The following is a 24985-nucleotide window of genomic DNA, read 5'->3' as shown; positions in this document are numbered from 1 at the left end:
CAGTACCACACACACACACACACACACACACACACACACACACACACACACACACACACAGGTCTTCCTCTCTTTCTGGAAAGGGAGGCCAATGGTGGAGGGAGCATGAGACTCGAGGTGTCTGGTCTTGCAGTCACCGTCACAGGTGGCAGCATTGTCCTTGACGCTTTAAGGACAAACTGTGCTTTCAGCCACATTTTAGTTGGTGGAAAGATGGTTCTGTAAACCCCGTGTGCACCTCCTGTTTTGGGGGTTGGAGTGTTGGGTGTCGAGCCCTGGGTCTCTCTGATCATTGACCAGAACTGGAGGTTTTATTTTCTATAAAACTTGGGCCAGTCGCCTTGTCCAGCTGTCGGGCCCTGTGTGGACGCAGCAGACCTCAGAAGTTCATTAAGGTCCCTGTGATGACCCAGGCCTCAGGGGCAAGTTTTCAGACCAGGAGAGGACAGAAGGGCAGACCCGGGGCAGGGACCCCACAGCAAGCGCAGATCTGCGCCGTCTCCCCTTCCGGCCCGCTGTGGGGTGCTGCCTTCATCCCCGGGTCCCCCCTTTAGGCTACGGGCAAAATGGACGAGAACCAGTTTGTGGCTGTTACCAGCACCAACGCGGCCAAGATCTTCAACCTGTACCCAAGGAAGGGGCGGATTGCTGTGGGCTCCGACGCCGACGTGGTCATCTGGGACCCTGACAAGGTCAAGACCATCACGGCCAAGAGTCACAAGTCGGTAAGCCCTGGCCTGGCCTGCCGTGGGTCTCTGGTGCAGATGAACCGTTCTTCCTTCGCGATTGTTTTAGTTGAGGGTAATGTATGAGTTTCCCAAGTCTGTTCTCAAGCTCGGCTCCGTCACTCAAGTTTCTCCTCCAGTTGGAGAGATCCAGAGAAAGGCCTTGAGCCAGCCACAGCTCCAACTCTGGCTCACACCAACTCTGGGTGTGGTGGTACACGCCTTAATCTAGTACTTGAGAGGCTGAGACAGGAGGATCGCAAGTTCAGACAGCCTCAGCGGGTAGTGAGACTCTCATCAACCTAGTGAGACCCTGTTTCAAAATAAAAATAAAAAATAGGGCTGGGGGTGCATCTCAGATGTGGAGTGCCTTTGGGTTCAGTCCTAGTACCATAATAAATAAATAAATAAATAAATAAAGCCACCAGCAGCCCACATCCTGGCCATGAGGTATTGGTTACTCGTGTTATAGAACATGTGATGGAGTCTCCTCCAGCCCTAAACATGATGGTTTCAGAGAAAAAAAACTCATTGGCAAGAACTCATGCTATAACATGAGGCCAGCTCACTGCTTGGAGCAGCGTGGCTCGCGCAGAGGAGAGCGCGGGGTCACAGTCATGACGCCGGCCTCTTGGACACACAGGCCGTGGAGTACAACATCTTTGAAGGCATGGAGTGCCACGGCTCGCCGCTGGTGGTCATCAGCCAGGGCAAGATCGTGTTTGAGGACGGGAACATCAGCGTCAACAAGGGCGTGGGCCGCTTCATCCCCAGGAAGCCTTTCCCTGAGCACCTCTACCAGCGCGTCAAGATCAGGAGCAAGGTGAGCGGGGCCGTGTCCATCAGAGCCACGCGCCCTCCTGGAGCCAGGGCGTCCCCTGCAGGGGACAGAGGTCACAGCCGACGTGCCTTGATTTATCTGTCAAACGGGCTCTGTCTCAGAGGTCGGCCGCTGTTGTGTGTCAGGAAGGCCAACTGTGTGTGTGTGTGTGTGTGTGTGTGTGTGCATGTATCCATTGTGTGTACTGTATGTGCATCCTACATACATGCATTAGTGTGTGAGCTGTGTGCACGTGAACAGGTACATGTGCACTCTGCATACATGTGAGGGTATGTGTGTGTGTTGGGTATATAGATATGCATATGAGTGTGTATATGTATGCTGTATATATGTGTTCAGAAGTGTGCATATGTGTGGTGGGTGTGTGCATATGTGTACATGTGCATGCATGTGAGCATGTGTATATGCCTGTGTATACATGTAGTGGTATATGTGTATGCTACATACATATGTATGGTGCGTATGGTGGATCATGTGCATGTGTGAGCACATGCATGTATATATGCATAAACTTGTATGTGAGTATATGCATGTGTGCCCATGTACATATGCAGGGGGTATGTGTGCATGGTGCATACATGTGTTTGTGTGTGCATATGTGTGTGGGAGCGCATGCATGTGTGTGAGCATGTGCATGTGTGCTCATGCAACATGCAGGGGTATGTATGCATGCTGCATGTGTGTGTGTTGTGTGTGTGTGTGAGCTCATGTGTGCATGTGCGTGCACTCCCGCTTTCTTGTGTTTCTTCAATGGCGTTACTCACTCTGGGTTACACAGAACCATCCAGATGCCTTCCCCGTCCCCATGGTTCCTTCTCATGCCCCCGTGAGGTGGCGCCGGGTCAGAGACACCCATTGGCATGGTGCCAGGCGTCAGATGGGAGACAGTAGACATGGAGAGGCGGCATGGCAGGTCTGGCAAGTGGCCGTATGGCGAGGAGGCTGAGGAGGACGGGACTCGGGCCTCTGTCTGCCAGGACGGCGCCCTCCGTGGCCAGCAGCACCCTTGCTTGGCCCCTCCCTCCCTCCCTCCAAGGAGATTTGGCCTCAAGGCGCGATGGAGGGTCTGCTTCCATAAGAGCAGATGCCTGCCCCCAGCCTGGGGCCCTCGCTCAGGGGTCCCTCCCCACGTGCCTGGGGCAAGGACAGGAGCAGGCCAGGGACCTGCACAGAGCTGGCCGCTGGCCAGCCCGACCTGGGAACAGCTGCAGGGTCCTGTCCCAGGCAGCAGGGACTGAGAAGACGGGACAGGACAAGACAGGATGCTTAGGTTTGGGGACAGGGAGGGCTGTCAGTAGGATGCTGGGCTGGAAACTTGTGCCTAAAATCAGCCTGTCTGCTACTGAGGGAGGAGCCTGAGCTGGGACCAGGCTCTGTTACCAGCTATAGAGAGGAAGAAGCTGGGGCAGGGGCCAGGCTCTCACACCTGCTACAGAGGGGGAGGAGCTGGGGCAGGGGCCAGGCTCTGGCATCTGCTACAGAGGGGGTTGGTGCCTGAGGAGGGGGCCAGGCTCCAACACCTGCTGCGGAGGGGAGGGCCCCTGGCCAGGGTCCCGCTGCAGGAGGCACCGGGCTGGGCTCTGTCCCTTGCCACAGAAGAGGAGGGAGCTGGTGCCAGGGCTCTGTCACCTCTGTCCCTGACCCCTGATGGAGCTGTACAGACCACCAGACACACATTGCCCTCCGAGACCTGGGTGGATGCGCAGCCCCCCTGGGCCGCCTCTGAGGTCCCCTGGCTGTGGCCACAGCTCCTTTGGGCTGACTGCGTGTGCCTGGAGCCCCATGGCTCTCAGCTTTCTGCCCCTAGGACTCCCTTTCTGCCAGGCAGGAGCCCCTGGGGATGGGTGAGCCAGTGCTATCGCCCTGTCCTCTCAAGGGACCGTGCTGAACTGCGCTGCACGGTGTCCCCTGAGCCGCTGTGTGAAGGCCCAGAACACGCCTTGTCCATCTGTGACCTACCTCTCCCCGCTCGGCCCCTTCCTGGGATCAACTTGCTGCCCCCAAATCCTGTCTCCCTGTGGACTTCTGCCAGGGTGCAGAGCCAGGTGGGCTTCCATGGCCACGCTGGAGCCAGGCTAGTGGGGTTTCTGCTGGCAGAGGGATCTGGGTCCTGCATGGAGCTCAGCGTGTGCTTGTGGGCTTATGTGAGTGCGCACGTGTGCATAGATATGTATATATCTCTGTGTTATTGTCACGAACAGCTCGGTAACTTCTGTGGGTTCTTGGCTTCTGTGGAGGAAAGGACTTCAACGTGTCAGAAATGGAGGCAGAGGAGTCAAGCAGAGTCAGGACGCATGTTCAAGGGAAATGCGGCCACCTCAAGAGAGCGCGAGGGCAGCTCGGGGCCTTTTGCAATCCCTCTCTATAGGGTGCCTAGGAAGGGGCTGACTAAGGGTACCGGGAGAATGGATGGTGAGCGCCTCTCCTGGAAGCTTCCTGTTCATGAAAGGTGATAATCCTTTGGGCCTGGACTCCTCAGAATCAGAGACAGGAAGTCGGAAGCGGAGAAGGGCTGTGGGGCTCTGTTAACAAAGTGTGACTTCAGACTTTAAAACCTTATCCTCCTTCCCTTCCCAATGTGTCTCCTTTCTACCTACACTTTTACTTCTACCTTATCACTATCAACCTGTAGGTGTGTGTCTTGTGTGTGTGCAGGGCGGCATGTGTTTGTGGTATGTAGGGTGTACATGACTATGGGGAGTGTGCGTGCGTGTGTGTGCATGTGTTTTGGGCCCTCAGATTCTTCTCTCTCATGGGGCTCAGCCCTGGCTGAGTGGAAGGCACACACATGTGCACACTGGCGATCAGCGCCCTCCCTCTCTGTGTAGGTTTTTGGATTACAAGGGGTTTCCAGGGGCATGTACGACGGTCCTGTGTACGAGGTGCCAGCCACACCCAAATATGCAACTCCAGCTCCTTCTGCCAAATCCTCGCCTTCCAAACACCAGCCTCCGCCCATCAGGAACCTCCACCAGTCCAACTTCAGCTTGTCAGGTAGGAGCGTGGGTGGGTGGTGTGCTCAGGCGTGCCTGGGGACTTTTTGCTGTAGTGTTGTGCGGGGCTGAACCTGGCAGGTACAGCGGGGTGCACCTAGGCACACACCCTGTGGGCTGGGCAGCCGGGTTCCTCCATCGTGGGCCATGGAGCATGTTTTTCATCTCCGATTATGTTTTATCCTCACAACTGCTCTGTGCCCTGTGGTTTATTCCTATTTAAGGCCCCAACAATTCAGTGTCAAAATCCCAGGACTTGAGGGTCAAGCAAAGCTCAGACTTGAGACCTCCTCAGGTTATGTGCCCGCAATTCCAGCAGATGGCCACCAGAGGGCAGCAGCACACTGGGAACTGGAGTAACTCTGCCGGGGTTGGGGGTGTTGGCAGGATTATGGGCTGCTCTGGCTGTTAGGAACAGGTGGCGTGTGACCGTGACCATGGCTGGTCTGCCGCAGGCCAGCCGGGGAGCTGGTGGACTTCCTTTAAAGGGCCAGATAGTAAATAATTTAGGCTTTGTGAGTCACAGGCAGAAATCTAGAATATTATATCAAATTGCCACTAAAAATGTGGCCATTTAAAAAACATGAAAACTATTTCCAGCTCATGAACTATGGAAACAAAGGCAGTGGGCTGAGTTTGGTCCATGGGGCATAGTTTAACTCCTGTCTGGAAAGGTAACTGGCAAGAGTGACGGGACTTAGACACTTAAACAGCATTTAACTTGTGGGTGGTGGGGCATGTCATCAGCGGAGGCTCTCCCCATGCTGGTGTGGTGGGGCCCGAGGCATCAGGCCATCTCAGCCTCAGAGCTTCAAGGAAGAGCTCTCAAACCCCACTGAGTCCAGCATTAAAGATAACCAATGTTATTACACCACGTGGATCTCAGCACCAATGAGTGTCTTACCCAGTGCTCAGTCAGCAAAGCCGGTCCCAGGGCCAGAAGAGACCTAGGCAGGAGCTTGCAGTGTCAGTGATTACACACTGCCAGCTGCACTTGATGTGGACAGGAGAGCCCTTTGTAACAAGGCTAGCAGTGGGACAGCAGCCTGTTGAAAGGCCATGCACCTTTCTCCTGGCCAGACTCCTGGTCAGGGCCAGCCTCGGCCAGCTTCGGAGCAGCGTGACATCATGTGGTACCCACTGCAGAGATGTTCCCAGCAGCGGCAGCTTCACACATACCCTCTTATGTTTCTGTGTGACATCATGCTATGTAGATGTGGCATGACGTCTGTTTTCCAACAGGCATCTTTAGTGTACAGATGTGTAGCCACCAAGGCACACGTGAAGGGGAAAGGTTTGAAGTGGTGGCTCTCATTCCTGAGCCTTGAGATGCACATATTTACACACGCATGCATAATCCACTCACATAGATACACACACACACAAGTATGCGCGAGTTACCAGAAGACAAACATCTACCAGTGACACCGTGGGAGAAAATAAAATCAGTACTCTAAACCTGATTCTTAGTGTTTTACACAGACAAGAGATACGATGTCAGAGTCAGGAGGGGCCCCAGCTGGGCTACTGGGCTGTGTAGACAATTCCAAACTGTCCGAGTTCAAGGCCTGAGCTCTATACTCACACCTGAGTCTCCAGCCGGACCCTAGGGCCTGCTTCACAGCCTCTACTAGTCTCTTACATAATAAATATTTCTTGAGTACCAGGAATTGGCTTGCTGCTGGAATTTTAACTCTTTAACTGCAAAAGAATACGTAATATTAAGATAGAATGATGGTTGGCTTTGAAAATTTAAAACAAACAAAAATGCTTCTCCCCATGAAGGGAGGTGACCTGGGTATGTTGGTGCATGGTTATAATCTCAGTACTTGGGAAGGTGAGACAGGAGGATCACAGGTTTGAAGACAGTCTTACTAATGTAGCAGGACTCAACAAACTAGTGAGACCCTGTTTAAATAAATAAATAAGTAAATACATAAATACCTAAATAAACAGAGCTGGGGAGGTAGCTCAGAGGTAGAATGCCCCAGGTTCAATCCCCAGGGCAAAACAAACAACAAATAAAGAAGGTAAATTTAGCTCTGAATAGTTAACATGCATGTGTACACAGGCATGCACACTCATGTAACTGCGTGTGGGTGTACACACACACACACTGAAGAGCCTTGAAGCAAGGACGCCATGCATAGGAAGGTGGCCCTTGGGTCCCAGCCCAGTGTGGCCTTGAGTCCCGGCTTCCCCGCCCAGCAGCTCCACACACAGACATGAGCAACCAGAGCCTCCAATTCCTCGTCTATAATTAGTGGGCAAAATACACTGACTTTGCCACATTATTGTGTGCCCCAAACACAGTAACATACGCCAGAGTCCCAACCCTACGTCTGCGCATAGTTGGTACTCAGTAAGCGTCGGCTCACCTGAATCAGGAATGTCAAATTCTACTGGGGAAGCCGGGCAAGAAAGAGCACAAGGTAGTAAGAGTTGTGGGAGGGTGACCCAGGGACCGAGGGGCTTGGAGGACAGACGGTTCTGGGGCAGGGAGGTTTCCCAGAGGTGAGACCCGTGGTGGCCGGCATGGCCGCTATCAAGGTGGGCACGACACACCAGGCGGCGCTGCTGCTGAGCACACCGCCTCTGAGATCAACCGTCCAGCTGAGCTTCGCAGCCCTCCCCCAGAGGTGATGGAGATGACGGAGATGACGGACTCCTTCTTGTCTCTTTCAGGGGCCCAGATAGACGACAACAACCCAAGGCGTACCGGCCATCGCATCGTGGCGCCCCCCGGTGGCCGCTCCAACATCACCAGCCTCGGTTGACGGCCGGGTTGATGGCCGGGCGAAGGCTTGTGGAATCCTGTCCGTGTTTGCGAAGCCCACGGTTTTAGTTGGTCCTGATGGGGGGTGGCGATGGAATGACGCCCTTTCCTTTTTGGTTTAGGAAGAATTGGTACTAGTGTGGTGTGTTTGCTCGGAACTTCCTTGCCCACAGATGTGTGTTCACGCGTCCACCTCGGAGCACGGGCCTCCGTGTTCCCTTCCCGTTGCACCGCCGCCTTTCGCCCCCGCCCCGCCCCCTCCATTTCTGCCCTCTGTGGCTCCATGGTCCCTCTGAGCGGCGGCTCCCTGCACCCCGTAGTAGTTCTAGGATAGTAGACGCATGTTCTTAATTCTGTTTGCGAGTCTGAGAGTGTCGGATGGGACGTCACCGGGGACTGGTGCAGAGACCTCAGCGCTCAGGGGCGACTCCCAAACCCAGAAACGAAGCTCACTGCCCCCACCCCAAGACAAGCACCAGGAAGCAGCCTGCCCCGCCCCACCCGCTGAGATGGCAGAGCCTCCGCGCGGGCACAGAGAAACGTCATCCACGCCTGTGTCGACCCGGTCTCCGTGGCACTTATGACTCACCACGATGTCCTTCCAGTCTGTGTGTCCTTCAGCCAGCTCCGGGCTTCGGGCCGAGCCAGGTCCCCTCCCTGTTCCGGGCTGAGGACGGTGGTGACAGCCGTCTCAGGTCACCTGCGTCCTGCTCCCTCTGAGGAGGTCGATGGGGCAGTCAGATTTTTAAAGTTTTGTACAGTTTTCCTTTGTAATCACCCCCATTTTTACTTCATAACTGGCTGTCGTGGCTCTGGAGTCTAAGCTTGTGAGAAAATAAAGAAGATAAAGTACCTGCTGGCCTGACTGGGGTGTGTTCATTTGGATGGGGTCAGAGGCTTGGCCGCCAGGCAACCCGAGTAGCGGAGCAGAGGGAGGGCCTGGGTCCTGAGCACTCGCAGTTGGTAGATGCCAGGGACGGAGGGGGAGGAGAGAGCAGCTCGCGGCCTCTGGAGCGTAGGGTCAGGCCCTGAGACCCCCTGCACGGGAGGATGCGGCCAGCGCCTGGGCCGCTGCGATAGGTCAGCACACATCGTTCCCTTCTCCTCCGCCTTCCTCGACTCTCCCGGGTCCTGTAGCTCTGTCTCATGCCAGAAACTCATCCCCTTCGTCCTGCCATTCCCGTGAGCCACGAGCACGTTCTCAGGGAGAGTAAAGACTATTGCCCTCCCCGTGCATTAGTTCATTTTTATTGCTACAATGAAATGTCCGAGGCAGTCTTCTTTATAAAGCAAAGAGGTTTATTTTTGGCTTACGGTTCCGGAGGTGCAAGGTCTACAGGCCTTCTGTGGTCCTTCTGTGGTGGTGGCCTTCTTCGACTCTTCTGCTGCCCCAAGGAGGTGCAGGGCATCGCGTGGCTAGAGCCAGGAAGTACGTGTGGCCTGTGGGCTCTTCCTCTTCTTACAAAGTCACCGAGATGGAGTGACGGAAGCTCACCCCGTGACCTCACACTGGTCCCTCCAGGGCTCCCGCCTCTAAGGCCTGAGGTCTGATGAAGTTTCCACCCAATCCCTACCTCACAGTGGGTGAAATGTCAACACAGGAAGCGCTGGGGACGCTCAGGCCATATCCAAACCGTAGTGCCCCATTTAACAGATGAGGAAACCAAGTCCGACTGACGGGAGTCGCTTGTCCGAGGTCACAGTTAGCAAGTGTCAGGACCGGGGTCCGCATCCAGGCCATGGGGTGAGCCAGGCTCCTGCTCCTACCTGCTCAGTCCTGCTCTCGCTACGGGCACTGCATCTACTGAGACTCTGTGTCCCCGGCCGGTGGAGGCCTTGGCTAAGGCCCAGCGATGTGCTGATGGGGGCAATCACCGACTTTCTCAAGACACGGCTAAGTGCCGGGAGGCGCGGGGGACGGATGGTAGGAATCGTTGACCCACCGGACTTCTAAAGTCCCAGGAAGCCTCTGGAAGAGTAAAGCAGGCAGCAGGCATTATCCACCTGCCGCTGGGCCTCGCCTCCACGGTCCTGGGGGCTAGAAGCGGAAGCCGTCCTGACATCCTTTATCTGAGACGGACTCTGAAGGGGCCTCCTCACGTCTCCTAGGTCAGGGGCCAGTGCCCAGCCGGCCCCATCAGGAACCACAGGCAGCTCCTCCTAGAAGCACCGTCAGCACACACGAGGCCTGGGGAGACCCGCGAGTCCTGGTTCTTGGAGGTCAGTGGGTGAGATTTCAACACAGGAAGCTGACCCATTCCTTCCAACTCTGAGGGTGCAGTGGGAGCAAGCTCTGGAGGAGGGTGATTCCATCGGTCACCTGTCCATCCACAGCCTCCCACCCCAACCAGTAACAGCCACAAAGGCTCTGGGGATCTGGGTGCGGGCAGAGCCCAAGCCACACCCTGCCCCGGTGACCTACTTCCCCTAACCCCATGGATAAATCCATTAATCCATCAGTGGATTGCCCGCAGATGAGATTAGAGCCCCCAGGACCCTGTGATTTCACCTCTGAACGTTTTTTGAGTTGCCAATACCTGAGCTCTTCCAGGGGACATTCTAGATCCGAACTCGGACACCATCTCTTGTGGCCCTCTCCCACCTCCACCGTCACCGTAACAACCCCCAGCTCATAATAGCTGGAGTCACAGTGGGCTCAGGCAGCCCCTTTTCCCTCTGCCCGGTGGGCTCAGGCCTCCAGGCCCTCCTCAGCACCAGGTGTCCCAAGCCACCCAGGGCCTCCAGTTGGCCACATTTTATTCTAGTCAGGGTCAATTCTGTGCTGGAAGCGTCGCCGTGCTCCTGAATACAGCCCCAAGACTTGGTGGAGTTGTGTGCCAGAAGCTGTGCCAAGTGGGACGGGCGGGTGGCAAGGCGGGGCAGGACCCAGTAGCTCAGGGTTTGCTCCTTTGGGCTAAGGCAGAGAGATGAAAATCTGATACCAGTGGCAGTGTGGATGCGGCCCGCAGGGCGCGGTGCAGAGACCCGGAGGCTCGGGAGAGGGCAGGGCGCAGGCTGGGCCTGTGGTCCTTAACAGCACTTTGAATCCACCTGTGAGCATTCGGAGGCCTACGCTCAGCTTCACTGGCCAATCCTGCTGCTGCAAGGGGCGGGCTGCATTCGCCCCACAGGCCACCAAACCAGGCATCCCGTACCCAGCGCCTTCTGCCTCAGACCTTCTCTGTGCAGAGGACCCGTGTAGCTACACAAAGGTGTGTCTATTCAGTGGGGTGGCACACACCTGTAACCCCAGGACTTAGGAGGCTGAGACAGGAGATCACAGGTTTGAGGCCAGTCTCAGCAAATTAGTGAGGCCCTGTTTCAAAATAAAAAATAAAATAGGGCCAGAGGTGTAGCCCAGAGGTAGAATGCCTATGTGTTCAATCCCTACTATAAGAGGAAGAGGAGGAGGAGATGAGGAGGGGAGGAGGGGGAGGAGGAGGAGAGGAGGAGGAAGAGGGGAGGAGGAAGAGGATGAGGAGGGGAGGAGGAGGAGGGGAGGAGGAAGAGGAAGAGGAGGGGGAGGGGAAGAGGAAGAGGAGGGGGAGAGGAGGAGGAGGAAGAGGAGGAGGGGAGGAAGAAGAGGAGGGGAGACAGAGGAGGGGAGGAGGAAGAGAAGGGGGAGGGGAGGCGGAGGAGGGGAGGAGGAAGAGGAAAAGGAAGAGGAGGGGGAGGGGAGGAGGAAGAGGAGGAGGAGGAAGAGGAGGAGGAGGAGGGGAGGAAGAAGAGGAGGGGAGGAAGAGGAGGAGGAGGGGAGGAGGAAGAGAAGGGGGAGGGGAGGCAGAGGAGGGGAGGAGGAAGAGGAAGAGGAAGAGGGGGGGAGGGGAGGAGGAAGAGGAGGGGGAGAGGAGGAAGAGAAGGGGGAGGGGAGGCGGAGGAGGAGAGGAGGAGGAAGAGGGGAGGAGGAGGAGGGGAGGAGGAGGAGAAAGCGCAAAGAGCCTGGTTTTCTACCACTCTGAAAACTGAAGTGCTACTTTCGGCCACCAGAGGGCACTGTGGGATAACTTTAGAAATCCCACCTGCCTGGAGTTGGGCTAGGACAATTTTAAGGGCTGATGATTGGATTGCTGCTTTTTCTGGCCAGCAGAATCTAATTTAGGTCCTGAGAACTTAAAATTCACAAAGGGCCCAGAAAAACCTCAAGACAAGAGTCACGGAGTTCCTCGACCACCTTATGTCCCAGGAGTTCATGGACACGCTGAGCTGTCCCTCCTGGACACGGCTGGGCGGACGTGCTTGGACTCAGCTGGGTGAGTGAGCGCTGGGCCGTGCTGGGGATGCTTTGGGTCGTGGAACTGGGGGTGCTACTGGTATCTATGGGTGGAGGCCAGGGCAGGACAGCCTCTGACCTTAACTGACACCCCAGGGAGCAGCTCTCAGAATAAAGGCGTTTATTCAGGCCGGGCAGGGCCTGGATCTGGGATGTGTTGGACAGATCAAAGGCACACTGAGGGGGGTGAAGGCACAGGGAAGCTTTGAAGGCAGAAGGGTGAAATTCATGTACACGATTTTAAACCCAGTCCCTTGGCCCCGGGGGCTCCCAGTACAGCTGCGTCCTGAGTTGCTGTGCCCGAGTCTGGGTTAATTGTTCTCATCTGGGACACCAGCACCAGCTCCCTCTCATCCCTCGCACCTCCTGGCTCCAGTCTGACTAAGAACCCCACTTTGGTATCCGCATGTTGTCCTCCAAACCAAAGAATCACCTCACCCCGTGTCCTCAGTCTGAGAATCCCTGGATGTACTGAGAAGGGCAGTTTCCTCCCTGGCTGGGGAAGGCCTCTGGCTCTGTATGTGTGGCTACTCTGGAAGTTCCCTCCATCCATCAGGAGAAACTTCTCTTTGGGGCAGAGGTTGCTGCCTGCCTGGTAGCCAGGTTCAGGACTTCACAGTGAGGCCCCAGGGCTGGGCATGGCCTCCTTCCCTGGACTTCAGTGCCCCAAAGAGGAGGCCCATGCAGTGGGTGACATGCGTGGTGGGTCCTTAGGCCCAAGGGCTCAGGATGGGCCCAGTGCCAGGATTCCACACTTGTTGTAGGGTGGTCGGCCCCAAGACGCAGACACCAGGCTTGGTGACCGGCTTCAGAGGTGGCTGAGCCAACAGACAGAAAGCACAGAGGCTGGGAGCTGTCCTGGGGGGTGTGCATGGGAGGCGGAGAGGGGTGGAGGCACTGGGACCACGGCTTGGGTCTAGGGAGCACTTCGTGGGGAGGCTCCGGACGCCCCGCGGGCTCTTGCTCTGTCCTCGCTTTCTGGGCACTCTGCATCCCTGCCCATCCTCCCTGAGCACCCTCTGGCCTGCTGAGCTGCCTCAGGGCTCCAGTCCGCAACTACAGATGGCTCCTCTTCTTCAGCACCTTCCCGGGGCTCTCGCGCTCCCCGCCCTCTTCTTCTTGCTGACCCAGCCTCTTGCTGCTTACAACACGGAAGAAAGCGGCTAGTTAACGCCGGCCTCCATCCAGACGCAAGAACTCGCCCAGTGCAGTGGCAGGACCCAAGCTCGTCTATGGTGACTTGGGCTAAGGCACCATCGGAACCCCAGGTTCCTTCTGGAAGGCGGGAGGCCTTCCAGGTGCTCAGGACAAGGACACCCTGGCTTGTACCAGGCGCGCTGGGCCACATGGCTGCAGCTGATCCTACAGCCTGGCGCCCATGCTGCCCTGGTGGGGGGGGGGGTGGCCGCCATTCAGGCTGCAGCCTTCAGAGCTCAAGGCAGCCCCCTTCCCCATGCATAGGACAGAGACAGCAGCCAGGGCCGGGCCAGCACCGTCCACAGGGTCCTGATCACTGTCCCAGGTTTTGTGCACACCCTTAACTCTCGGGTGCACGCCTGGGGGAAGCCACTTCCTGACCCAGTGCCAGCCCCAGGGCCAAGCCCACCAGCTGCCCAGTACCTGAGTGGTGCCGAGGTGGGGTCCCCCGGCGAAGGGCCGTCCTCGCTGGGCAGCCCCAGGGCCCCTCTCTCCCGGGGCGGGGCCTTCTTCCTCTTGGTCCTCAGGGGCTCCGCTGTGGAAGGCAGAGCCCAGGCATGGGGCCGGGGCTTTGTGAAACCCCTCCATTCCCAAGCCCACGTGGTTTTCTTATTGTTTTTTTGTTTTTTTTTTTTTGTTTTTTTACTGGGGGTGAACCCAGGGGCTTTCTACCTCCGGGCTATACTCCCAGACCTATATTTTATTTGGAAACAGGGTCTCACTAAGTTGCTGGGAGCCTAAGTAGCTGAGGCTGGCTTCAAACCTGTGTGATTCTCCTGTCTCAGCCTCCCAAGCGCTGAGATTACAAGTGTGCACCACCACGCCCGGCCCAAGCCCACATGGTTTTTAAGAGCCCTTTGCAGGCCGGGAAGACCCCAGTACCTCGTTGCGTTAACCCATTTCCCTGGGGGGAAACTGAGGCGCAGGGGAGGGATGCGTTTTCCTGATTTGGCATGGCTGGGAGGCAGCAGAGCAGGGGCCTGGACCCAGGTCCGCCAGGCTCCCGCAAAGGCACCAGCGGCCTCTGAGACCAGGGAGGCAGGGGTCAGCTGTGGGTGCCAGAGCCGTAGTTCCTGTGGCCACAGAGTCTGTGCTTACACTGCCTCCACAACCAGGTTCCCACAGCCGCCATCACTGATGGGAGGGGACTCATTTTTCACCTTGAAGGCAGGAAAACAGAGTCAGTGATAAAACCCAGCTAGCAAGTGGCAGACCAGGAGCTGGAACTGTCAGATGCCAGAGCCAGAGGCCACCGGGGCGTCCTCACCGAGCCCACTGGCTTATAGACCAGGACACATAAGCCCAGAGGGGTCAGGTGTGAGGCCGCAGAGCTGGGCAGCGTGGACATTGGGACTCTATTGGTCCTCTTTCAAAATTCCATGCACCTCCCGCCGCGGTGCCAGGACTCACCTGCAGGCCCGCGCTTACTGGACAGCGGCTTGTTCTCGGCAAGGGACACCCGGGCCAAGGCCGCCAGCTCCGAGATGAAGATCTGCTCCGCGTCCTGGTGAACAAACTGGAGTGAGGAGCTGACCTCCGTCCATCCCCTCGATCCCCCAGGATGGAGCTGACGCCCAGGACTCCTGGATGGAGGGGCCCCCAGCGCGGAGGAGGAGGCGGATTCTCTGAGAGGCGGGAGCAGGGGGAGCCCCTGCCTGTGCTCACACTGCCAGGGACCCCCTTGCTCAGATGAGGCCAGCGGTCCCCACAGACAAGGTGTGGCGGGCCAGGACTGGATCCGCTTCCCCTGACTCCAGGGCTGAGCCGGGCGAGCTGCGGCGCCAACAGCCTGGCTCAGCCGCACCCGCTGCGCAGTTTGCTGTGTGAGGCTGGACAGCGGCCTCAGCACCGCGAGCCTCAGTTTCCCCATCTGTAGTTGCGCCAATAACAGGAAGTGCCTCCCCTGCGCTGGCGGATGAGGTCAGAGCCTCGGCGAGTGCGTGTAGCTGTGCTTAGAGCATCCTCATCGTGCTACAGTGACCGTCGCTAGGGAGAACCCTAGAAGGCCAAGCCTGTGACTGCTACGTTCTCAAATTTTGAATGGCTTTTTTTTTTTTTTTGGTGTTACTGGGGATGGAACCCAGGGGCATTCTACCTCTGAGCTACACCCCCAGCCCTGTTTTTTACTCTTTATTTTGAAACAGGGTCTCACTGAGTTGCAAGGGACCTCACCAACTAGCTGAGGCTGTCTCTGAACCGTGATCCTCCTGTCTCAGCCCCCTGCATGCTGGGATGACGAGTGGGCGCCGCCACGCCCAGCTTTGGGTGACTTTTTTAAAGGCGGCCACTTTGCATTACGCCCGCCCCAAATGATCCCCTTGCAATAGTGTTTATCTGTGCTGATCTGTCCACATTATACCCAGAGAGCCGAGCCTCTTGGGGGTTCTAGACAGCATCAATATAGCCCCAAAGCACAGAGGTCACTCATTAGCAGCAGGTCCAGCCCAGGGTGACGTCCACACAGGGCCACGCTCACGCCCCGCAGATTCTAGAGTGGGCTGAGCCCGAGTCCAGGAGGGCCCTGCTTCCCTGGACCTCGCCACAGGACTGGCGCAGTGCCAGCCAGTGGCATGTGGCAGGTCTGTGTGCCACAGACAGGGCAGCACAGAGGCTGAGGGTCCAGCGAGGGGCCCCACGCTGGCCTGTGACCATGAAGGTGGCCTCCGAAGCCGCAGCCTGCCTGCCCAGGAGGCCCCAGACATGCACCTGCAGCCGCGCCTCCAGCTGGGCCTCCAGCTGGTCCAACACTCTGGCCTTCTGCTTCTGCGCTTCCAGACGGAGGTGCTGGTGCGCGGTGAACTGGGCCAGGAACCTCTTCTGCTGCGACAGCACCCTGGGGAGGGAAGGAGGTTTTGGTGCATCTAGAGCCACGGGGACCTCAGCCCCACACAGATCTCTTCAAGGAGCCTGCTGAGCGCCGGGATCCTCGCCGGGAGGCCGGGAGGAGCCTCGCCACCGTGGGCCACTAAGTGGCCACACACACTGGGGACCCAGGCGAGTCCCTGACCAGCAGCTAGGTTGCCATAAAACACTTGGAAGGCTACAGATTCTGCCTGCACTTCTGTCTTTGAGTGACAGGACAGCTTGGGGACAGCGTGGGGCATAGAAGAAAGGCCACGGGGAAAAAGAAGCCGAAAGGTCAGGCTTGCTGGGGACACACAGCGGCAGCGTGGTCACCCAGGCAGAAAGCAGCACCTCTCCCTGAGAAGACACACTTCCCCGGGGGGGGGGGTGCTCAAGCAAGGACCGGTGGCCCAGCTGATCTAGATAGCAGAATGGCCCTGGTTCCTCCCTCGTGAAACAGGAGGCTCCTGTTCTCCAATGGAATGTCTTAGAAATCCTGAACACAGCAGCCCCATTACTCTGATAGGCTGGGGCCCAGGAGAGGACCAGGGAGAGTCTCTGGGGACATGGGTGGTCCATGTGGCAGCCGGCAAGGAACTGGCAGGCCTTGGCGCCACAGCCACTGACAAGTGGGGAGCGATTTCTCCCAGGGCTTCCAAGATATGCTGCTGCTGCTGCTGCCTCCCTCTTACCTCGAGACCCAGGGAACCCTGAGACCAACCCTCCCAACCCACAGACCCATGAGAAAACGGGATCGTGGCCCCTGTGATGGCCTCTGTCATGGGCAACACCTCTTGCCACCCTTCCTTGGTCATCTGAACCCCATCTCAAGTCTGCTTCCAGGGGAGCCCAGAAAAATGAAAAAAAAAATGGAGGCCTCTCCCACCTGGACACGCAGCCACCACCCACCTCGACTCTCCATGCACACCACCAGGGCCACCGCAGGGGACAGGAGGGCAGAGGGGACAGGCCATGGGCTTCTGTCCTGGGTGGGGGCAGATGGCGCCGAGTCAGCCAGCAGGTGCACGCGGGCGTCTCACATGTGGTGTGGCAGAGAAGCACGTGACATGCAGGGCTGGAGTGTGCTGCGCTTGGGGACCCCACAGCCACCCTGAACCCTCACCTCTGGTGCACGGCCGGCGCGGCTCCCCGCTGGCCGCCTTCTTCCTCGCTCCTGAAGGAAGGGCCGCTGAGTTCTTCGTTTTTCTGTAGCTTGTGCCTGTCGATTCTCTCACCTGGACCCATTAAGCACACGCAAATTGAGGTGGGGGGGGTCTGGGAGGCGGCTTTGCCAGGCCCGGTCAGGTGCAGGACCTGGAGCTGAGCAGGACGCACCTGCTCTCAGAGCCCGCTGCTCACCCGGGCACTGGGAGGGCATGTGCATTTGAGAACCATGCTACCTCCAGTGTCAGATGAAGGTCTGACACTCAGGGACACCCAGTAGCTCAGAATGCCCCAGCACCTGAGAAAAAGCAGTTCCCCAGGGAACCGTAGGTGCGTAAGACAGGGATGCTGGGCCAACGCACACCTGTACCCAGTCGGGCTGGCCTTGGAGGTGGCGGCCATTTCTTGTAACCCTTCCCTTTTTTTTTTTTCCCAAATTCAGTTGCTCAGAAAACATGTGATCAACTGGGTGTAGTGGTGCACTCTTGTAATCCCAGTACTTGGGAGGCTGAGACAGGAGGATCGCAGCCTCAGCTACTTAGGGTCTCAGCAACTTAGTGAGACCTTGTCTCCAAATAAAAATATAAAATAGATCCAGGAGTGCAGCCTGGAGGTAGAAGGCCTTGGGTTCTACCCCCAGTACCACACACAAAAAAAGTTTTAAGTGATGAGGTGCCACAGATGACCTAAGACAGGCTCAGTGCACATCTGTCTGTGTATAACTGTGATTCTAGGGTCCCCTTCCCCTCCAGGGGATCTGGTGTGGAGAGTAGACTGTAAGCGTCCCACTTTGAGGCACCTCCAGCCCTGAGACCTGACACCAGGGGACATGGGACGCTGTGTCTCTCTATCTGTGAGGTGGTGGCCCGGCTGGGCCTGGGCGTCCAGGGCTCACAGACCTGGGCTGGGCTGGCTCCATTCCCCTGCTTTTCTGTGGAGAGGAGAAATCTCAGGATAATCAGTGACGTGGCTTCACTGAGCTTCCCCGAGCCCCATGGTAGACCTAAGCTCAGCGAGCCAGCAGTAAGCTCTCTGAGGATGCTGGAGGTAAGCCCACCCTGCAGACACACATGGGAAACTGAGGCCCAGGGAGGGGAGGTGGTGTGCCCTGTGCTGGAATGTCCTGCGGTGGCAAGCCTCATGTCTGCTTCCTCCTAAATGAGCCCAGCTCTTCTCTGGAGAGCGTGACGGAGGACCCAGATCCACCTGTCCACTTCTCTGTGTGCGGCAGACTGACCTGAGTCCCCAGGATGAGGGGAGGCCAGGTGGTGGCCGAGCCCGGCCAGGAGAAGCAGCAAGCACAAAGGCACCCACAGGATGCCCGCCCGGGTCTCCTGGGGACCCGCCAGCCGGTCCTTGACTGAGCCGGTGGAGCAGGGGCAAGGAAGGGATTCTGCCCGCTCTGGGCTGGGGGTGCAGGGAGGGAGGTTATGAGGAATAGCTGCAAGAGACTGGCGTTCATAGGACACCCTGCACATGTTCTCATTGAAACTGGGAGCTTGTCTGCCACTGCCTGGGTGGCCTCTGATGACAGTCCCTGGGAGAAAGTCCTCAGAATCTCAGGAATGTCGCCTGGACCCCTAGCCTGTTCCATTTGTGGTCATCTAGTAAGTTTTTATCTCTTTGGCCACCAGGAAGCTCAGAGGCGTATCATGTGACCTCTAAGTAGGGCCTGATAATAGAGCCTCAGACAGCGACCTCGCCCTCATTATCCTACCCTTTTCTTGATTTTCTGCTTTGAAAAAATCCTGTTGGTACTGTACGCATGGGCTTCTCTGCGTACTTTTCAAGAAGCATTGTTGGGACCAGGAAAGAAATGAATGAACCCATAAAGATGCCAAATGATGGCCGGGGCCTCCGCGGGCTGGGGAGAGCGTACCCTGCAGGGTCTTCAGGCGCTGCAGCCGCCTCTCCTCGTGGTCCTGCATGACCCTCCCAACCTGCTGGTAATACGCCTGCACCAGGCGGCCCACACCTGCGCCGGTCACGTAGACGCTCTCCTCAACCATGTCCACCAGCATCCTCTGTGCGGAGGAGGGAAACATGGTATCAGGATAGTCACGGGAAGCCACGCAGCTGACCCCGCCCCTACCCTGTTCCCGTCTCTCTCCACTGGCTCATGGAGGGGGCGGGGTGGACCTCTGGTTTACAGATGGGGGTAACAAGGCTCAGAAAAGCCAGGCACCTCGGCATGGCCAGTGCTCCCCCTGGAGGGCACGGGGATGCGCTGGGACCCACCTTGAAGTCCTCCCTGTCCCTGGACCGGCCCTTGGTGGCCGCGTTGCGTGCGTGGCCCAGCAGGGCCTGCCCGATGGCTCGCTCCATGCGCCGCTGCAGGAGCTGCCCGGCTTCCTGGGCCTCGGCCAGCAGCTGCTGCTGAAGCTGCAGCCGCGTCTGCTGTGCAGCCTCCTCCAGCCGGCCGGACTGCTCCAGGACGCGCGCCTCCTGCAAGGAAGGGCCCCCGCTGCTGCCCGCTACAAGGGGCTCTGGCCTGCCGAGCCTGGAGGCTGGGAAGGCATGGGGGGGGGCGCGGGAAGAGGCCACCTCTGGACTCGCAAACACTAACCCAATAGATGAGTAGGTCTGGGTGTCTATGGACTGTTCCCGTCCCCCCCAAAGGCATTTATTGATTGCCAGCTGTATGCCCAGTGCCACCTGTAGCCCCTCACAGAATTCAAGGTCTAGCTCATCCTTTTAGAACACCGTGACGCCTGAATACTAGGATTGGTGAGGGTACGGGGCTCAGAGAAATGATAACTTTCTACAAGTCCCACAGCCCAGCCAGGTGTTAAGGTCAGGCCTGAGAATCATCTCAAGACATCACAGAAGGGCCATTTGTATTTTGAAACAGCATCTGGCTAACTTGCTGAGGCTGGCCTCAAACCTGCACTCCTGTCTCAGTCTCCCCTCACCCCGCTCTCAGTCTCAGGGCAAAAGAGCTTGTGCCTCAGTGAGGAGGGGCCCTGGAGCCACTGCCTGGGTTCAAATCCTAGCTCTGATGCTTACAATTCTCTCTCTCTCTCTCTCTCTCTCTCTCTCTCTCTCTCTCTCTCTCTCTCACTCTCAGTACTGGGTATGGAGCCCAGGGGCATTGTACCTCCAAGCTACACCTCCAGCCCTATTTTTAAAGTCTTTTTAGTTTTTAAACAGGATCCCACTGAGTTACGAAGGGCCTCACTAAGTAGCTGAGGCTGTTTGCAAACCGCAATCCTCCAGTCTCTGCCTCCCGGATGCTGGGATTACAAGCGTGCGCCACCACGTCTGGGAACAATTCTCTCTTGATCTGTTAAATTCACAGAGGTGACCAAGGCCTCTCCTCCCAGCCCCTGAAGGCCAGCCTGGTCTCCCTCGGATTCCACTCTCATCTCTTGGTGTAACGCTCATGAGACCACCTGCACTGGACCGCTGACCCATGGGTGCCCCCTCCAGGGGCTGCCGCTGTCCCCACCTGTTCCATTGCAGGCGAAAGGTGTCCTCTCCAAAATCTATATACTCAACTCCTAACCCCCAGGACCCCAGGGTCTGACCCTATGGGAGACATGGACTGTGTGGAGATGATCACTTAGAATGGGGTCAGTAGGGTGGGGCCCTCGTCCCATACGCTTGGGGTCCTTACAAGAGGAGGAGGCGGGACACAGATGCGCAGGAGGGATGGCACGTGAGATGCGGGCGCTTCCTGCCGGGTGGGCCCTCTTACCAAGGCTTGGAGCAGCCCCCACTGGTGCTCGTCCAGGCACTGCGAGGAGCCCTGCTCCAGCGCCTGCTGCTCCTGCAGCTCCTGCAGGAGGCTCTTCTTCCCCGACAGCCGCATCTGGGCCAGGGCGGCCATGGCGCTGCTGCGGAGGGCCAGCCTCCGGAGGGCAGCACGCAGGAGCAGCTCGTGCCCCTGCAGGAGGCCCCGCGTGGACCTGTGGGGAGCGGCAGGGTCAGCGCAGTGTGTGCCAGCAAGTAGCTGCCCAGCAGGCACCTGTAGGGAGCCCTGGCAAGTGGGCTGGAACTGGCCCTTCACTGGTCCTCTCAGCAGGGGGCACCCAGCTGTTTGTTTATAACCCTTAATTTTTAAGTTTTTGCGGTACTAGGAATGGAACCCAGGGGCATTCTACCTCTGAGCTACCCCAGTCCTTCCTTCCTTCCTTCCTTTCTTCCTTTCTTTCTTTTCTTTTCTTTCTTTCTGTCTCTTTCTTCCTCTCTCTCTCTCTCTCCCTCCCTCTCTCTCTCCCCCTCTCCCCCACCCCCTCCTTTTTTTGCAGTACCAGGGATTGAACCCAGGGGCATTCTACCTCAGAGCTACACCCCATCTTTCTTTCTTTCTTTCTTTCTTTCTTTCTTTCTTTCTTTCTTTCTTTCTTTCTTTCTTTGCAGCAGAGGAAACAGCCCCCACGCGCTAAGTCACCCGGGGCGCGCGCTTTCACTGCCTCCCCCCCCCCTCTCTCTCCCCTCTCCCCCACCCCCTCCTTTTTTTGCAGTACCAGGGATTGAACCCAGGGGCATTCTACCTCAGAGCTACACCCCAACCTTCTTCCTTCCTTCCTTCCTTCCTTTCTTTCTTTCTTTCTTTCTTTCTTTCTTTCTTTTCTTTCTTTCTCTTTTTCTCTAAGCTACATCCCCAGCCCTATTATATATCTTCCTTTCTTTTTTTGCGGTACCAGGGATTGAGCCCAGGGGCATTCTACCTCTGAGCTACACCCCAACTTCCTTCCTTCCTTCCTTCCTTCCTTCCTTCCTTCCTTTCTCTTTCTTTTTCTTTTTCTCTGAGCTACATCCCCAGCTCTATTATATATCTTCCTTTCTTTTTTTATTTTGTGGTACTAGGGATTGAACCCAGGGGCATTCTACCTCTGAGCTATACCTCAAGCCCTATTTTAAAAAAAAATTCTTTATTTTGAAGCAGGGTCTCACGAAGTTGTAGAGGGCCTTACTAAGTAGCGAGGCCGTGATCCTCTTGTTTCAGTACTGAATTACAAGAATGCCCCATCATACCTGCCTGTATAAACTTGCCCTGCGGATTGAATCCAGGGGCCTTCCACCTCTGAACCATACCCCCAGCCATTTGTATTTTGAAACAGCCTCTGGCTAACTTGCTGAGGCCGGCCTCAAACCTGCACTCCTGTCTGTCTCCCAAGTACTAGAAACACAGGCGTGTACCACTACACCCAGCTAACTTTATCGTGTGTTCTTTCCAAACTCCAGATGCATATGTAGCGGCCCACAGCAGATACCCAGTTGCTATCTAACTTTGTAGATAGCAGATTTGTAGATAATGTGCAAGGTTAACAGTAAGAACTGAAATCTTGAGCTACTTCTGAATTAACGTCCCGCTGACCCGGAAAACAGCTGGGTTGTGGTCTACTCGGGAGGCTGGGACAGGGGGAGTGCAGGTGCGAGGCCAGCCTCGGCAGTACACAGGTGCACAGCAACGCAGTGGGACCCTGTTTCAAAATGCGAAGAGTTAAAATTATAACAGGGCCGGGGTGTAGCTCAGACATCGAAGGCCCCTGGGTTCAATCCCTGGTATCACTACCAATAACAATATAAAACAAAATCCCTGGGTCAACCAAAGGGACACAGCATTTGATTTTATAACGCCGTGTGTTTGCTAAGCCGCTCAAAGGCCCGAGAGCTCTGGCCATCAGCAGATCAGCTGGCGTGCCTGGCGTGTAGCTGGGGCCTCATCTCAGAAATCAGATAGTGTCCCCCACAAAGGCCTAACAGCCACCAGACAGATTCCCACGGGAGTGGAGCTGGTCCGCCATTGCCCCAAATTTCTGCTGGAAGAAAGAGAAATCCTCTCTGGACGATCACCTCAGTCCCAGTCTTTCATGATGAGCGTCCAGCAGTCAACGAAAATAACCAGACATGTTAAAAAGATAAAAATTAACCAAAATAAAAGGAATTCGGTGGACAATAGCAGGAAGTCCCAAAATTTACAATAACTATGCCAAGAAATGAAATGATAAGACGAAGAACTCGAGCAGATCGCTGGAAAACTGCGGCAGGAGCCAAGGAGAGATTCTAAAACCCAGAGCACAGTGAGGACATTGAGAACCCAAAGCTTGAGAGCAGACAAGACACGCGGATGAGCGGACTGACAGGCCCAGAGAAGTTACCCAGACAGTTCCACAGAGTGCACAAAGATTGAAAACTGCAGAAGAGTGTGTAAGCCTATGTATGGAACGAGGGAGAAGTGTCTACAGTGTATGTAATGGGAGCCCTGAAAAGAAAGGGGGACGAGAATGAGGAGCAGAAGGGATATTTAAACAACTAGAGCACGAGAATTAAAAAAATTGATGAAAATTGAAAAATCATGGATTCCATGATGTACTACAGATTTATTAAATAAACACAAAATATTCACACAAAATTGGTGTGTGTGTGTGTGTGTGTGTGTGTGTGTGAGTGTGAGTGTGGTTCCTAAGTGTGATGACTGGGGTTTTATGCTACTGAGTAAGATGGCTCTTCCCAGTCTTGTTACAACTCTCAGTACATTATGTGTCTCATGTGAACTTAGAAAATATTAACAGAAAAACCACACACATATGCTTAGGCATATCATAATTAACTGATGAAAGCCAAAGAATAAAAATCTTATAAGCAGCCAGAAACACTGAAAAGAGAATACAACAAATTGCCTTTTAGAGAACTGAAAAAAAAAAAAAAACCAACTAGCCTAGGACTCCAGACCTGCAGTGACTGGAGAGTCTGTGTCCCCTTCAAAGTGCTTGACGACATTGGCGCCCACTGTGTGGCGCTGGGAGGCGGGTCTCCAGGGAGGAGACTCAGTACCAAGGGCTCTATCCTTGTGTCTGGATTAATACTTTCATAAAAATTGCTTCAGAGTCCGCCCCTCCCCTGCCCTCTGAGGACACAGCAGCAAGGCCATCTTGGGAGCAGAGGGGCCGGACCCTCACCAGACACCACGCTGTGGGCACCTTGATCTTGGGATCAGGAGAAATAAATTTATATTGTCTATCAATGACCCAGTCTCAGGTATTTTGTTATAGTAGCACAAATGGACGGGGATAATATTTAGTCAAAGTATTTCTTAAAATAAGATCAGACATTTTTAGATAAAACCTGAGAGAAGTCTTCAGAAGCAGGTCTGAAATCAGAGGAGCCTTCAGGTAAAAATGATCCCAGATAGAAGCCTGGAGATAAAAAGAAACAAGGAGACGCCACAGGGAGGGCGACTGTGAGTAAATCTGGGTGTTGACTGACTGGAAGATGACTGCTGCAATGTCCTGTGGGCTCAATGGCGCATTAGCACTGTCCAGGAAGAAGGATCTTGTGACCACGGAGCAGATTTTGACAAGTCAAGGATGCCATTTGGAACCCCTGAGCCACTGAAAATGTGGACTGGATACGGGTAATTAACAAATCGAAAGAGAGGTGGAAACCAGCAAGAAAAGAACAAGGCAAAAACAAAGAGAAGGTGGGACCAGCATGAAGGGAACATTAAAGCCGGGCGTGGTGGTGCATACCTGTGGGCTCAGTACTCGGGAGGCCGAGACAAGAGGATCGCAGGTTCAAGCCCAGCCTCAACAGTTAGTGAGAAACTTTTTTTTTTTTAAATAAGAAAAGAGAGCTGGGAATGTAGCTTGAAGGTAGAATGCCTCTGAGTTCAACCTCTACCAAACCCCCACCAAAAAAGAGGAACAGTAACCTGGTAGATTTAAAACTCAAACATATCAGCATTAGGATTTACACTAAAGATAAATGGGTTAAATATTATCTTAATTCAAAGACACAGGCTTTAGGGCTAGACAGATCCCTGACCCGCTCCTGCTGTCCTGAGGTGGCTGGCTTGCAGTGTGTCTCCTGGTCCCTGTTTATCTTCCACCCTGTAAATACATCCCCTGTTGTACTTACTACCGCCAAATTAATTTCCTCCTCCTCCTCCTCCTCCTCCTCCTCCTCCTCCTCTTCCTCCTTCTCCTCCTCCTCCTCTTCCTCCTTCTCCTCCTCCTCCTCTTCCTCCTCCTCCTCCTCCTCCTTCTCCTCCTCCTTCTCCTCCTCCTCCTCCTTCTCCTCCTCCTCCTCCTTCCTCCTCCTCCTCCTTCCTCCTCCTCCTCCTCCTCCTCCTCTTCCTCCTCCTCCTCCTCCTCCTCCTCCTCCTCCTTCCTCCTCCTCCTTCTTCTTCTCCTTCTTTACAGAGGTTTGAACCCAGGGGTATTCTAA

The 24985-nt window shown here is 55.8% G+C and overlaps 2 protein-coding genes across 3 annotated transcripts in view; one reads left to right on the top strand and one right to left on the bottom strand.

The window, feature by feature from the left end:
* CRMP1 (collapsin response mediator protein 1) overlaps positions 1-7336 on the top strand; it is a gene marked incomplete at both ends in the record, with an annotated part of 63987 nt that extends 56651 nt beyond the window's left edge. For both annotated transcript variants that reach the window (XM_080697667.1, XM_080697668.1), the window contains 4 exons: positions 555-725; positions 1369-1548; positions 4395-4560; positions 7245-7336. In XM_080697667.1, coding sequence (XP_080553793.1) covers positions 555-725; positions 1369-1548; positions 4395-4560; positions 7245-7336 — 609 coding nt within the window. The remainder of the gene's footprint in view (positions 1-554; positions 726-1368; positions 1549-4394; positions 4561-7244) is intronic.
* Positions 7337-12315: 4979 nt separating this feature from the next.
* EVC (EvC ciliary complex subunit 1) overlaps positions 12316-24985 on the bottom strand; it is a gene marked incomplete at both ends in the record, with an annotated part of 56594 nt that continues 43924 nt past the window's right edge. The window contains 13 exons of the mRNA XM_080697282.1: positions 12316-12423; positions 12689-12743; positions 13226-13337; positions 13789-13826; positions 13901-13962; positions 14070-14077; positions 14213-14306; positions 15509-15635; positions 16770-16881; positions 18048-18170; positions 18690-18834; positions 19049-19255; positions 20508-20718. Of these exons, the coding sequence (XP_080553408.1) occupies positions 12316-12423; positions 12689-12743; positions 13226-13337; positions 13789-13826; positions 13901-13962; positions 14070-14077; positions 14213-14306; positions 15509-15635; positions 16770-16881; positions 18048-18170; positions 18690-18834; positions 19049-19255; positions 20508-20718 (1402 nt within the window). The remainder of the gene's footprint in view (positions 12424-12688; positions 12744-13225; positions 13338-13788; positions 13827-13900; positions 13963-14069; positions 14078-14212; positions 14307-15508; positions 15636-16769; positions 16882-18047; positions 18171-18689; positions 18835-19048; positions 19256-20507; positions 20719-24985) is intronic.

The sequence above is a fragment of the Muscardinus avellanarius genome (genome assembly GCF_963383645.1).
Source record: "Muscardinus avellanarius genome assembly, chromosome: 6".
In the NCBI taxonomy this organism is placed as follows: domain Eukaryota; kingdom Metazoa; phylum Chordata; class Mammalia; order Rodentia; family Gliridae; genus Muscardinus; species Muscardinus avellanarius.
The sequence above is the reverse complement of the archived record's forward strand: the minus strand, read 5'-3'. Positions and strand labels throughout refer to the sequence as shown.